This window comes from Streptopelia decaocto (genome assembly GCF_964273445.1).
Source record: "Streptopelia decaocto genome assembly, chromosome: 2".
Classification (NCBI taxonomy): Eukaryota; Metazoa; Chordata; class Aves; order Columbiformes; family Columbidae; genus Streptopelia; species Streptopelia decaocto.
The window spans coordinates 33,502,678-33,517,733 of NC_138655.1; the positions used below are offsets into that span (position 1 = coordinate 33,502,678).

At 36.5% G+C, this 15,056-nt stretch overlaps 1 protein-coding gene across 4 annotated transcripts in view; it reads left to right on the plus strand.

Annotated features, from left to right (window-relative positions):
• The window catches only part of JPH1 (junctophilin 1), an 84,210-nt gene that overhangs the window by 42,364 nt on the left and 26,790 nt on the right, over nt 1-15,056 (plus strand). For all 4 annotated transcript variants that reach the window (XM_082045356.1, XM_082045357.1, XM_082045355.1 and 1 more), the window contains exon 3: nt 10,694-10,812. In XM_082045356.1, the coding sequence (XP_081901482.1) occupies nt 10,694-10,812 (119 nt within the window). The remainder of the gene's footprint in view (nt 1-10,693; nt 10,813-15,056) is intronic.

The following is a 15,056-nucleotide window of genomic DNA, read 5'->3' on the forward strand; positions in this document are numbered from 1 at the left end:
CAGCAGTCTCTGGGTGCCATAAAAACCTTTTGAGCATCTAGGCAAGATCATCAGCCCTATGGGAACCAGCAGAGAGCAATGTTCCTGGTTTTGCAGATTTTCTGGTAGCTGACAGGATAGGCCAGTTGTTTATTCAAATTGTGTGTTATTGGCAACATTGTAGGTAACTACAGAGGGTAAATATATACATACAAGTTTATTGAGGGGAGCTAAAGTATGTGAGAGAAGATTATTTTAAAGCTGCTAACTGCATTGGTCATTAACCCAGGTTTCACATTCCCTTCATGCTAGAGACAACAAAACCTATGAAATAGCTGTCACCTGCTCTATGTCTAAAATAATCTGACATTATTTTCAATCTGCAGTGCTCTTCAATTAAGAGGAATTCCATGTTTACAGATGGAAGGGTAATTAAAGTCCTTGCTTGTTTATACTGTTCAGTCTCTTGACGTTTAATGTGTAATACGGGCAGCTTGATTCATATCTGCCAGCCTGGAGACAAGTCAAATCACATACAGCCATCACTATTCTTGAGCACTTGTCTTTCGTGGAGAGTTTAGGCCTTTTGCTAATTAAGCTGTTCAGATATAACATATCAGGGGTTTTTTGTTATTCAGGTATTTCTGTGAATTTTTTAACAGTTATCTTTAAACATGTCAGAAAATTTGTAACAACTGAAAATGGAAGAACTAATCCCAGAATGGCTCGCTAGACATTTTTCTATCAGTACTATTTTTCTAGACATCTGGCACCTGATTGGGGAACAGAAATGAACCATGCAAAGAAAGATAAGCCCAATTCCGTTTTGGCTGTCAGACTGCTACGGACACAAAGATTAAATTTAAACACATGCAGTTAATGCCTTTAAAAGGATGAAAATGCTGCATTTTTGTTTCCTCACTAGATTTTAATGCTCAAAGATATTAAAAAGAGTGTTAAAAAAACCTAACATTGCCACAGATTATTTGAATTCATATAAATGTGTTTGTTATTTAAAGAGCTTAATTACACCAATTTTTTGTTATAAATACAGAAAGTGTAATATTATATCTCATAAAGATTTCTTTTGTTTGCAATTATGTTCTAGTTATTTTTCAGGCACCCCCAAAACTATTTTAGATTGAAACTTTATTCCATGGTCAGTGTATTCTTTCTGTTTTCATTTGTTATGGAGATTTCAATTCCATACTATGATTATTATTATGAGAAAATGGCAGAAATCAATGTGTGTGTGTGTTACAGCTTTTAGAAGAGACAAATAAGCGCCAAGCCACTTCGTCTGCAGTTGTGGCTTTTTTCTTAGTGTATTTGAGTCCATGAAGTACAGTAATAAAGTCTTTGGATTCAGATACTAGAACTATAATAAGTTACAGACTGCCAAAGTCACTTAGGAAAAACAATAATCATAGTCCTATAAGTTTTTATGATTGGGGAGTTTATCTTACATTTTTTTAAGCCAGCAAAACTCACAGAGTTTTAAATAAATTTTCACATTTTTCCTGTAATTAACAGTAATGTAAATTTCATGCAGCCAGTGTGTTGCAAGTGATATATATTATGATGTGAAGAGAGATCAGATACTGGTTTTGTATTATATATTTTGCCCTACAAATACCATTTTATTATTTGCTAAAAGATCTGTAACACTGTGGACTTTTTTGCCCTAAAATTTAAAAAAAATATTATCCCTAAGACACCACATCAACTCTGTATAGAGACATTAAGAAATACAGACTTTGTCAACCATGATGTTTTACATAGTTTTCCTGAATAAGTTTACTGATTAATAGAGCTTCCAAGTTTTCTAACTAGAATTATTCTAACAAAAACATAATTTAAAATGTACTGTTTTCTAAAAACTGGCATTTGATTTAATATTTTCTAGGGGGTTTTTTTTTATTTTTACAAGTAATTAAAAGTGGTTAAAATCAGCAGAACACTGAAAAATGTTAAGATAATATTTAAAATCAGAAAAAAAAATCCATTTTGATACCAAAATAATTCCTAGTCTCTTCCTGTAAGCTGTTCTTATTTTTCATCTAGCTGTATTCCTGCGTGATGATTTTTGTTGCTTCCTTAGATGTGGAGTCTAGAATAGCTGCCAGATACTGGGGTTGATGATAGCAGTTGTCATACATACTGTTTTATTTCATTTGTCCCCTATACAGAATGATTTTTAAAAGTGTGGCAGAGAGGAAGTGCAATGCACTAAACATCCCTTAGAAATTCTCTAGGCAAATTATCACAGGAGTCCACATGTTCCCATTCCTTGAGCAGGCTTGCCTTCTCTGTGCCGAATCCTTTTTACATGGCATTCTCTTTCCTTGAAGTTTATGTTTTGTGATGAAGGGATCTGCTTTTTCTTTTTTTTTTTTTCACTTAACTATGTCATCAAGCACAGCTGAAGCTCAGGCGTGCATCTAATTTTTTATGCCTCCAGCTAGATTCAGAAGCACTCTCCAGTCAACCAATATAATTGGCTTTGGTGATTGGAAACAACATTGTTTGCAGTTATTTCTTCACCCCTTTCCGAAAAACCTCCTGTCTGCAGGAATTAACATTATGGGGCCAAGAAGCTGCAAAAAAAATTAGTCACTACAGAGACTCGGTAAGAAAATAGGATAAGATATAGTCTATTCTATAAAGTAGGATAGGATATAGTCTATCCTATCAAGTAGGCTAGACAAATGCACATGAAGATTTATCCTTTTCTCTAAAAGTACATGGCACTTAGTGACATGAAAAGATACTGGCAGCGAATCATTGGCAAAAATGGGGGAAAAACTCTATGAGCATAGTATACAGAAGTGTATTTTGCCCAGTGTAAGTTTCCTCACAGGAAAACTTGTTTTCTGCTAGAAATGGTGCTGCTTAACTTGCTGAAATTGAAGACTGTGCCGTCTTCAATATTTCTGTGCCAGTGCTACGTTCGAGTACAATCAATAGGAAAGCAAATCTTCATTCATTCAAACTCCTGACAGAATTATGGATAAAATTGATTAATCACATGAACAGCCAGCTCTGTTATCCAGGGGCAGATTATCTGGCATGCACATAAATAATGCCAGGCTAGTGGGACATGAGGTTAGGGAGAATACCATCTAGAAGGAACTTTCTCTAGTGATGCTTAATAGCAATTTAAAACCATTTTTAAAATTCAAATATCTGCATTTGAGTCTTTTTCCAGACAGGTGAGCAAGACTGAGGACCTGAAAGACAGACTAGGGAAATTGAACAAATTTATCTCAATTGCTAAAAGTGAATTTTCAGGAATACCTCCTTTTTTGGCATGCTATCCTTCAGTCACCTAAAACCTTTCTGAACTGCTGAGTACACATGTGACTAGTATGTTACAGCAACATGTACCTTGGCACCCCTGAGTTCCTGAGCAGTTCTGGTTTTATTGATGTGGACCATAGAGGCCTAAAGGAGAATGCAAGCAGGTTCTGAATCTTGGCGTAACAAGGCAGCTAATTCCTCAGCAAACGTATAGATTGGTGTTTGCCATAGGACTATATGTATATTTGTAGGACAGCAGGGCACGTTAATGCTGACCACTGCAGGAGTCGAACAGAGGACCAAACTGCACGTAGTACAAGTTTCTTATTTTTAATGGAGTAGAAGAGGTGCCTTCAGTGAGATGATCAGAGCACTAAGGTCAGATGTCTGAAATATCTCATGTAAACAGTCCCTAAATCATCTAATCTCACTTCCTGTAAACAAAAGACCATGTCATTTTTTTTCCCAGAAAATGGATTAAAGAGGACTTTTAGTACACTGCCTAATACAATTTTAAAGACTTAGAAAGATCCATCTTTTTCTCTGTAAACTATACCCTAAATGTTTCAAGATTGACTCTGCCCAAATTCAGCTTCTAATCATTGAACTGGTTACGTCTTTATCTGAAACACTTGTCTTCCCCAGTTTGTCTTCCCCATTTTCCACTGTCAGATATCTGTGTGTACACCATGATGTGGCTTCTCAGTGTTACTTCAATAATGGGTGGATATGAGACTCAAGACCTTTAAGTTAAAAAACTTGTCTTTTTAGAACCTCAGTTATTCTGTGGTTCTGACATTTCTTTTTCCTTCTTGAGATGTAGATGAGCTGGGCATTGTTCCATTAGTGGTTTTATGGATTCTGGATTGTGTAGTACAGCAAGAACAAATTCCTGTTTATGCTCAATTTTCATCTCTTTGTGTATAAAGACATTAACCCTCTCTTTTGCCACAGTGTGTGGGCCTAGCCCATACTCCTTCTGTGCTTCTGTGCTCCTTCCATGACAGTCTCCCATTCTGGCTAGATTTTTTGCTTCCAGTGTTCCATTTCAGTGCAGTTAAATGCAACAGGGTTTGGAATGGTTAGCATTGAACATTAGGTTACAGTAAAGTGTCCTTTTTGCATTTGTTTTTAGGGATGTTGTTTGTTTGTTTGTTTAATCAGGAAATTGCATAATCTTGCCAACTCAACCATAGTATGTTTTAGCTTGTATTGAGACATTATAAAAGTAAAATATTAAGCAACTCTGGAGCAAAAAACAGTTCCTTAGGTAAAAGGGATATCAGTCCTTTTCTTTGATGTCTTTGCATTAAGCTTCAAGATGTGTCTAGCTTTTAATCCATTTTGATGTGTCTTATTAATTCTAAGTAATTTATGCTGCTGTTTAATTATGTTGCCATAGCATACAAAATCAGAAACCTTGAAAGCAATCCAAGTAGGTTAAATCAGTGCAATCTAGATAAGGTATAGGACCCATCATCCTTACATGTGTATGAAATATTTGGCAAAATCTACTCTCTGTTAAATCATCATGTCTGGCATTATATGCTATTAGCCTGTAAATCTTTATGGATGCAGACATAGCTTATTTATGTTGTTGTTTATGCCCAGGACTGACATCTGGCTAACCAATCATCACCCCCAGGTTATTTTTTCAAGTGCTGAAATCAGGTTGGCCATTTGCCAATTGTAAGGAATTACCTCAGATTTTCCAGAGTTGTTAACTGAAGGTTAGTATTTTTTCAGTTCTTGGAATATGAGTTAAGACTGAAAAAAACTGAGGAATGGATTTAAGCTGGGAAGGAGGAGGAGTTTTCAGAACAAAAAACATTAGGCAAGGTGATACAGATCAATGTGCCAGCAGCATGTACATAATAGATCAGTTTTTGGTTCACTAAATAAGGCTTTACTGGTAGTGCCAAGGTAGTCCAGGTCCTTAGTGAAGTCAGTTCACGAAAAGAGAGTGACTGGTGGGAACCGATGGAAATCTAGCAAAGCACAAAGCACAAAGGAGATTGCTCAAGTAAAGCACTTTGAAGATTTTTTTTTTTTTTTTTTAAGTTCAGACTTCTTGATTAAGGTCATATATCTCAATTGGTCAATTCAATCTGTAGTTTAGGAGCACTTTAAATTCCTCACTGACATGAAGCTCTCATATTGCAATACCTGTACATCAGCCTTTTTCCTCTCCCTGTTTCTCTCTGACACTCCCATTTCTCACTGGTATTCGATGACCTACCCTCACTTCTGAGGAATATTACAGCAATGAGTTACTCTAAGTGTTGAAGCCAAGACTTCTGGGGTAGCTCTACATAGTTGTGCACATCTGTATTTTTAATCCTACAGTAGCAGAATATTGGTTTTCACCTGGTGTTATCACTGAAAGAATCTGAGGAAGATGACTAGCATACTTGATAAATGCCCATCTCTCACAGTGTCAAAAAATGCATAGATGCTAGATTGTTATCTTACATTCATTATTGATATATCAGAAGAATATGGAAATAAAATGAGGACAAGGAGAAAATGAAACTACCAAAGAATGATTCCTTAAAATGTTCTTCTTCCTTCCTAGCTCTTCTTTTCCTGGAAATGCGACTGATCTCTGTGGCAATTTTATCAGAATTTGGCTGTGCAGAATTGAGCCTCTGAAAGATAGAAGGAAATGTAAAAATGTTTGAAAGTTTCATAGATTGGGGGGGGGGGGGGGGGGGGGGTGAAGAATATTCTTTGCTTTCTAGAAAAGTCACCAAATTTTAGAATTTTGGAAGATGGGATTGTTTTTTAGAGAATTCCAGTGTCAAAAAGGATGATACAGATAGAAACCCACATTATGTAGTGTTACTTAAGCAAACCTGATAGTTGTCATTAATTAAGTATATCTCTGAGAACTACTTGTAGGTTTAGCCTTTACTGATCTTTTTTTGATAATATGAAAATCTGTTAATAATAACATTGTTAAGATTATTAATTTAGGATAATTTGTTAGGAACATAATTGTGTTTCACACATTTGGCAAATAGAAAGCAGAGAAAATAATTTCTATCATTTTAAGAAATAGAAAGCAAGCTCTTGGAAAGCTTTATGCTGGAATCACTGTGTTTAATAAAAGCTGAAAAATGAAACAAAGTAAACATATGTTGCTTACATTTTTAGTTGACTCTGAATGAGGCAGCATTACAAGTGCATTGAAGGATACCATGGAAATACAAAATAATCTGGAGAGTAATAGACAGTTCTAAATTAGGTTTAAATTTAGATGAACATTATATAATGCTTTACAGACACATGGCTTTACATATAAGCATTGTTGCTGCAGAATGCTAGATAATGTTGTTTAAGCTATTCAGCCCTCAATACTCCTCATTCAAGTCACTTTTCAGACATAAGTAGATAGCAATCTGATTGTAGTATTGCTGGAAGGGGAGGCTGCTTGTAAAAATCCTGACTCTGTGCTTATAATCTTTGGAGTGTAGCTAAGATGATATATATGTTTACCTATGCAACCTAACACAGAAAAGAAAGTTATCAGTAGTGGTATCAGTTGCCCCACAGTCTAGAAAGCTTGGGCTTCTTTCAAAATCAGACCCTGATGTGAGTCCAAATAGAATTTCTAACAATAGCAAAGTTTTTCAGTTAACCATTGGTCTTCCAGCCCTCGCTCACTGGCAACAGAGACGGGTAGATAGAGGGACTCCACACACTGTCACTTGGCATCAACACTCTGCATGAGCTGTAGCTGTGGGTTCCTTTTTCATGGAAGTGCGGTTTGATTCCTGCCACAGATAGAGCTTAATGTTGTCTTTGTCTTGATTGGATTTACCACCACTGTGGACTCATTAGTTAAGTGGTAGATTGTTCCTCTAAATATGGATAGGTTTTGTTTTAAACACTTTAATTTTATGTTTGTTTGAAAGCTTCCAAGCACGTTTGAGACATCACATTGAACAGTAATGGTGGGATGATATTTTCAAGTAGATACACAGGTAAAAACACATGGCAGTTCAACAGGAAGTGTTATGTGTTACAGTTACTGAGAATTATTTTTTACAAAGAACTGCCTGTGCACATAAAAGAAAAATCATTAAAGGCCTTTTGCTGTTGGTTGGAACCTGAATGCAGCATTGCAAAGCAGGTCGCTGGTTTTCCCATACTCTTTTGCAGTCTGTGGATTGCTGCCTCCTTCCGTGCATAGTTTCTGTTTTGCCTTACTGGAGAACTGTGTGGAACAGCACACAAAGCCTATGGCAGTCTTTTTCTTGGCTGAGGGACAGGAAAGGAAATATTTTTTTGAAGTTTTCTCTTTCAGAAGTTCTCATGAAGATTTCTTGTTCCGGCAAAAGATGTAGAGCTCTGGGGTAAAAAAAAAGCAGTTCTCAAATAGATGGTGGACATTCAAATGTGGGTCATTTTGACTTGATATATTGTAAGCTTAAATTTCCATTAACAATTACTGATAATAAAGAAAACTTTGAGACTTTACTGTGATGAAATTACTTCAGGAACAAAAGGTAAAGAATGCTTTTCCAAACTGTGTAAAGCATAAATGGAGCAAATGGATTATATTTCAGTGGGGCTACCCTGCTTTGATAGCTCTCCCTTATAAAGATTGTTATTCCAAACGAACATATTCCTCCATAGTCTCTGATAATAATGCTGTGATAAGGTGGGGATCAGTGCAAGGCAGAATAAAATAAGTACAAACAAAATGTAGTGCCAAGCAGCAGTAACTGTAAGCAGGTATTTTGAAAAAAATACAGTTAAATCAAGTGTGGAAGTCAGAGTAAAAAAAAATTAAATAGCAATAGAAAAATTTAATCTGGCAATTACAACTAAGTATGCAGAAAGTGAAAGATATGTCTGAATATGCAGTTGCAAATTGAGATAATGAAGTACACATTGCTGAAGTTGGCCGGTAAAGCATCCAAATGCCAAGGTGATAAAGAGCAAATAATGAAGAGCCTGTGTTCATGGGTGAAGCACGGTGCTTCTGCTCTGTGCAGGTGCTTCTGTTCTGTGCAGGTGCATCAGCTCTGCCGCTTTCTCACATTCTTTTCACATTCACCAGACATCGTGGATGCTGCTGAGGAGGCCATCAGGGGGGGTGTCTCAGCACAGCCACGTGCACACAGTTCTGCTGGGTTGGCCGAGGGCCTGCGCAGGAGGAGAAACGCTCTTCTTGTGCCTGTTCGGTTCCCCTTGCTGCACCATCTCACAGTGACAGTGCAGCACTGAGGCTCTGCTCAAGTGTGTCACTGAGACAGGCCTTGGCAGCATTCGCCTCGGAACAGTCGCTCCTGTTCTGGTCTGCTGAAACTCCCGAGTGTGAGTACAAAAGGGGCAGAATAGCAGGAAGTGCGAGTTTAAAAAAAAAAAAGGTGAGAAGGCAGCCAGGGAAAGCAGTGCTCATTTACCTTCTGTTCCACTGACTTCTTCCTGCTGTGACTTGCTTCTGCCCAGCTTCATGTGACAAATTTTCACTATCTTATTACTCATGGCATCAATTCCTTAACTAATTGATACTGGATGTTTGGGCAGGATGTATGATTTGCTTCTTGGATATAATAATATAGAAGATTCACAGGCATTCAATAAATAACTGTACTATCCTAGCAGTATGTTTTCCTGTTGCTGGTCATTTAGTATATTAGCTTTTAAAGCATCTATTGTAGTAGTGGCAATAGTATTAGACTATTTTTATATGGGAATAGTCTGGTTGTTCTATCATCACAAAAGGATGATCAGTGTCTAGTTTATCTATGTGCAGACTACATTGTCTCACAAAGCAATGTCCCAGTGCTAGGATTGCTTCATTAAGTTTATGCTACATAGACATAATTATGCAGAAGCTAAGAATAGCTCATCTAATCAAAAATATTGATTATAAAGAAAGAACGGGTTTGATTACTGTTACTAAGCAAGCACATACTGTACAACCATTCATGAACAGCGCAGAACACATATGGGATTATACGGTGTATTTGTTTTGATTAACAGTTTCTTACCCCATCATGAGGACAACTCAAAGGTGTTACTGCTTGTTTGCTTTTTTTTTCTCAAAGACATGGAGGGACTTGTGAGAAGTTAGAATGAGCTGATATTTTCCCAGTAAATTATGACAAGCTAAGCTTTGAAATAACATTCGATATTTACCACACACGCATTTTAGGAAGGATGTAACTTAAATAAATCTTCTTCAGGCACCACAGATGAAACTGTCTATGTGGTTTTTTTTATGTCTGTGTTTATACTAGTACCCTACGGGATTAAACATCCTCTCAGAAATGCAAAGTCTGCTGTACTGTTAATCTCTTGGTGCTCATTCTGGTTAATGCTAACATTTAATTCTTGCTTTGTCTAAAACACAGAACTCTTCTTCATTCCTCAAAAATAAAACTGAATTTTTACAGCTAAACTGTTGAAAGTTTTCATTTATTTGATTGCTGTAGATTAGTATCACCAGGCATATGAGATAAAATTTGCTGTTGCTGTTGTCCTCTTAGCTAACTTTTTCTTACTTCAGTGTCAGTTTTCTACTAGAACATTATGAGAAATTTCCTGAGATCGTGAAATTTAATACATCTGGATTAGAAATGTTATTAATATCTCTACAGGCTCAAAAAATTCTGCCAGTTTGCCATGTTTACCTTCCCCTCCTTTCTAATGAACCATTTCATAGCTCTAGGCTATGTGTTAATGCTATAGAGGCAGAGAGGGATCACTGCCATCAGGAATTTCTAAACAGATGACTGTTTAAAAAACGAAGTGGGGAGGGAAGATGGGACAAGCAGTGATGCAATCCTGCAGTAACACAAGTATCAATTTACACAGGCTAGAATCAGAGGCACTTGCACAAGCTGTTCTCAAGTCTTTTTAGGAAGTAGCAGGAGGAAAAAAGTGAAAGTGGAGGGCAGATGACTTTGCGGAAATATTCCAAACTGTTGTCTTGACTTCAGAAAAGTTGCCTTTTCAGATTGCTTTGGATTTGAAATTCAGTGACTTACAAGAATTTAAAACTGTTAAGTCTTCCTTTATACAAATGCATATTGAAGCATCAAACACATTTTCCATCCCATTTCTTTCCAGCATGGAAATTTAGAAATTTTAGTTAAAAGCTTGGGCTGTGAACTGTGTACCTACAAGTAAATGTGATAAAAGGATAAGCAGGACTGAAGAACTGAGAAGAATAATGTGTTCATTCTGAAATAGTTTCACTGATTTGCAGTTACAGAACTGAGAAAAAGAATGTGTTGATTCTGAAGTACTTTGACTGATTTGCAGTTACTCACAGCAAGTGGGCATAAGAGTGCAGTATGGTGTGTGGTAGCTGAGGACAGTAGTCCTTTGCTCTCACATTATTGATGCATCTCATAAAAGACTCCTCTGCATATAAACTATTTTCTACTCCGTACAGAACTGCACATGCAAGAGCTAAAGCTGATGCTGCGGATCAGGCTGCTCAGGCTGCTCGCCAGGAATGTGATATTGCAAGAGCAGTTGCCAGAGAACTTTCACCAAATTTCTACCAACCAGGTAATTCGAGATTTTCTTTTTCTTTTTTTTTTTTTTTTTTTTTTCTGGTGTGTGTGTGGCTAGTTTGTTTTTTTTTTTCTTGCAGTGAAAGGATTCTTTGTCAAGTTAAAAAGTTGATTTTGTTTTGAATGTTGTCATTCCTACAGGAACAGTAGACGTGTAGGTAACAAAGAGTGTACATCGCTGAAGGAGATTTTGTTTTCATTTTGTAATCATTAGGTGACTATTGCTTTCTATAAAACCTGTTAAGTATCAAAAAGTCAGTATCAAGCATGCAATTTTGCCTCAAATTAATAGCTTCTTCAGGATGGTGTCAAAGATAGACTTCAGAGGACATAAATGAGCAAAAAAATGGAGTTATTTCTGTAATGTGCTTATTAGGAGGCAGATCCTTAGATTTTTTACTGATCAAGGGAATTCTTGACAGTCTTGGTCAGCCAAGGCCTGAATTCTGGAGAATGCATTACCATTACACATACATAACTTGTGAGGGAATCTTGCTCTGTTATGCCTGTGGTGCTCTGTGAAACAATAGTCCCATACTCAAGATATCATAGAATTAAGTCTGTGCCACCTACATCAACATTGCAACCCGTTTTCACCTCTCACATGGTTTGGAAAGCTGCTGAAGAAATAAGCAAAGTGGGTTTTACTTTGTTTTTCATGTGTCTTTCCATGAGGTTAATATTTTTGTGTGCTGCTCTTTAGGTCAAGATTGGATAGATAAAATGGAACTCCATTTGCCAAGTTAATGTCTTTTCATAAGTTTGTCCTTTCTTTCACCTGTCAAATGAGTTGAGTCAAATCTTGTTATTACTTTTCAAGGACTTGTCTGCACTTGTGTGCTAATATAGATTATAGCTCTGAGATTCATTTTCACCTACCATCATCTTCTGCACATCCTTGTTTCAGACACAAACCCATTTATTCTCAAATGTACCCATATGGTGGCTGCAGGCTAATATCATGACCCACAAAATCAAAGAACAACAACATTCTTCAACACTTTCTAACAACCCACCTGTTTCCTTCAATTTTTAGTATAGATGGCCACTATATATAATTTGATACTAAATTGTTAATGTCAGCTTAAAGAATACTCACTTCTTTCTTTATTCCTACATATTTAGTTGTAGAGAGCAATCTGTGTGCTCAGCAGAACTATTTCCAGTAGTAAGATTTTACTAGTTTTAAAATGGTATTAATAGGTACCCTTTCAGTGTTGAGAGTGACCTCAGTACAGCCTCTCCTGTGGACTTATATTACTGGCCTATACTTATCCTATGATACCCAAGTCTTTTTCTTTTATCATTATTTCATTCTTCCATCAACTAATGAACTCTCAATTTATAGTAGTAGTTCATCTTACCAATCCTAAGTTAAGAAGTCATAAGGTTAGCCATGCGAAGAACTAATAACAGAGACCCTGTCACAGGAAAGCTTGATAGAGAGTAGAAGAGGGAATTAAAGCATTTGGAATAAGAGTATTTCGAAGCTGCCAAACCCTTGAAATAAAGAAATGGCAAGAGTACTCAAGAGAAAATGCAAACATCTGATGGTGTGAAATTTGACACCAAGAAATCCCCCAGCTCAAGAATTTGTTAGGTGTCTTTTTCCTTCCTGCTGCAGGATGTGAAGTAGCATTGCTGGCAAATTTGCCTGAGATTTGGGGAGAGAAGGTCCAGGATTCTTATTTTCCTGTCATTTAGAACCTTTATTCCAGTTATGGAAGAGTAGAGTTTGTATCTCTTCCCCAAATGCAGCAGTGATGTAACAAAACATTTCTTAAAGTCTCGTTACTCTGTTCTGTGTGTGGAAATGTCTATCGGTTAGCTAGCTACCTATCAAAAGATTAATAGCTCTTTTGGAGTCTAGATTTTAAATTTCCTCATTATTTTCAAGATGGCCAAATACAGCATATTTATACATGTTTGAAAAAAGATCTATTCCCATTGCTTAATTAACTTTAAGATGACAAGATGTTAACTAAATTTCAATGATCCCAAATAAGCTGCAGCAAACACCAGATTCATACATCCTGGTGATCCTTTCAAATAATATTATTATGTCATAGATACTTTTCTGTCCTCAGTGTTCATGTTGCCTTTTTCAGATACATTCTTTTCTGAGCAGTACCAGTTAACCCTGAGACTCACTTGTACACATACTTGCTTATTTAAATATTTTCCGAGCATCATACTATGAGTCACTGGACAATGTTAGCACTAGCTTTTGTCATTTATGGTAATCAAATAGATAAATGTTTTAGATATTTACACTCACACAAAAAGCAGTAAATATCTGCTTTTCAAATAGCATTTTTTGTATGATTGAATGAAAACAAGGTAACCATTATTGCTTCTTAATAACAACTTCTTGGTTTTCTTCTGTTGCTCGAGCTTTGTTTTTACAGTACCTTTATAAGTTTCTGTTAGTGCTACTGAAAGGTAATGATAAGTTTGTATCTCAGTTTCTGAAATTATAGTTAAGAGAACGCTTTCCATTGTGCTAAATTGTCTTGAAAATAAGTTATTGTGGAAAAGTATAACTTTTCTCTATTTGCTTGAACTGCTTAGTATGGCAGGCAAGCATGCTATCAGCAACGAATACATGTATGTAGTATATAAACAAGTCTCTTCAAAGAAACAGGGAAAAAAAGTGAAATACAAATACCTCACTGTAAACAGCATTTAAGCATTTTTTTTCTGTCTTAATGAGTGATCTCTGCATTACCTGCGGCCTAAGTCCTTTTAAATATTTGAAAATTTTTTGATAAAGCTCTTAAATTTCAGATTCTTATAAAGCAACCTTCTGGGCCATATAGCCTAGTATTACACACAATTTATAACTACAGTGAATATTCATCACTCATTGTACCATGACAGTTCTTACTTCCCAATGACTTTTTCTCACATTTCAATTGTGTGTTCATTAAGACATCCATTAGAAGCTGCCAAGAGGTTCTAGCTTTGTAATGTAGTTTAAAAGGAGATTGAAAGCAGAAGAAAGTGGTGGGAAGCAAAGTAATGTTCAACAGAAGAGAAAAATAATGTCAGTCTGAATCATGAATATTGAGGTATGGTAGAAATCTTGAAATTTAGCTTTCCCAGTAGCAGATTACCTTAATATTTGCATATAAGGAAATCAAGTGTGATTAGAAAGGCCAGTGCCATGGTGTAAGGACTTAAAAGATTATAGGGAGCTGTTTCTTCTAAGCTTGCTCACACTAGTCTCGGGCAAGGCTCTGCTTTTACTTCTGCTGTAACAGAGATTTGGCTAATAATTAGTATCTATGAGGACGGTGTATCTTTGCAGAGCCCTACCCACCATGCTATACATTTTGTAGATTTAACAAATATTTCAGTCTCTATGGAGGCCATACTTTATAGGCCTTTTTATCAGAAAGTAAAACAAATTTAGAGAAATCCCAGCTCTAACCTCTTTGGTGCCTCCAGGCATCACTGAACTTGTAGACGTGTCAGAAGAGAGCATACCAGGACAGGAAACAAATGGAACCTGAGTCATATCTTCATTCAAAGGAGTCATCCAGGGACAGTTTAAGGTTGTCTTTGCTTAGAGAAAAACAATAAATACTGTTTTGTGTCTCTTGCTAAAACCTAGAGAAGAGCAAATGACTAATGGAGTGCTGTATCAAAGGTGTAACAGAAAAGAAAAGCTTTTGCCTCCCAGTAAAAAGGAAGAATATTGTTCTATGCTTGCAAAAGATTAAAGGATTCTTTGACATTCTAAATTCTACACACCAGGATATAGTATTGTGAGGAGGTAAGCTGAAGTACGAACTTTCACAGACTGGACAGCCATGCCATAATTGTCTGTGTGCATATGTATCCTGCAGCAAACGCATACTGCTCTTTCATTCAGTTTGAATAAGTAACATTTGATTAACTGAAAGAGGGGTAAAACTACTTTGCTGCAGGGTAAGAGCAGTTTGAGCACTTTACTATGGAGCAATTGAGGTCTAGAAATTCAGATCTGAATTGGTTTACAGAGATCATTTGTCAGGCCAACCGGCTGCCAGACAAACATACATGGCTCACCAGAACAATTCAGCCAGCCTTTGACCTCCTAAACAAGGCAAGAGAGAAATCAAGGAGCAGTTTATCAACTGACACTCTTTAGAGAGATTGGCAGAATTTGTTTAGGTGAAATATGTGAGCAGAGAACAAAGATTTTCTAATGAAAAAATAAGAATTTGTCATTTTCTTTACCAGCATTTCTTTTAT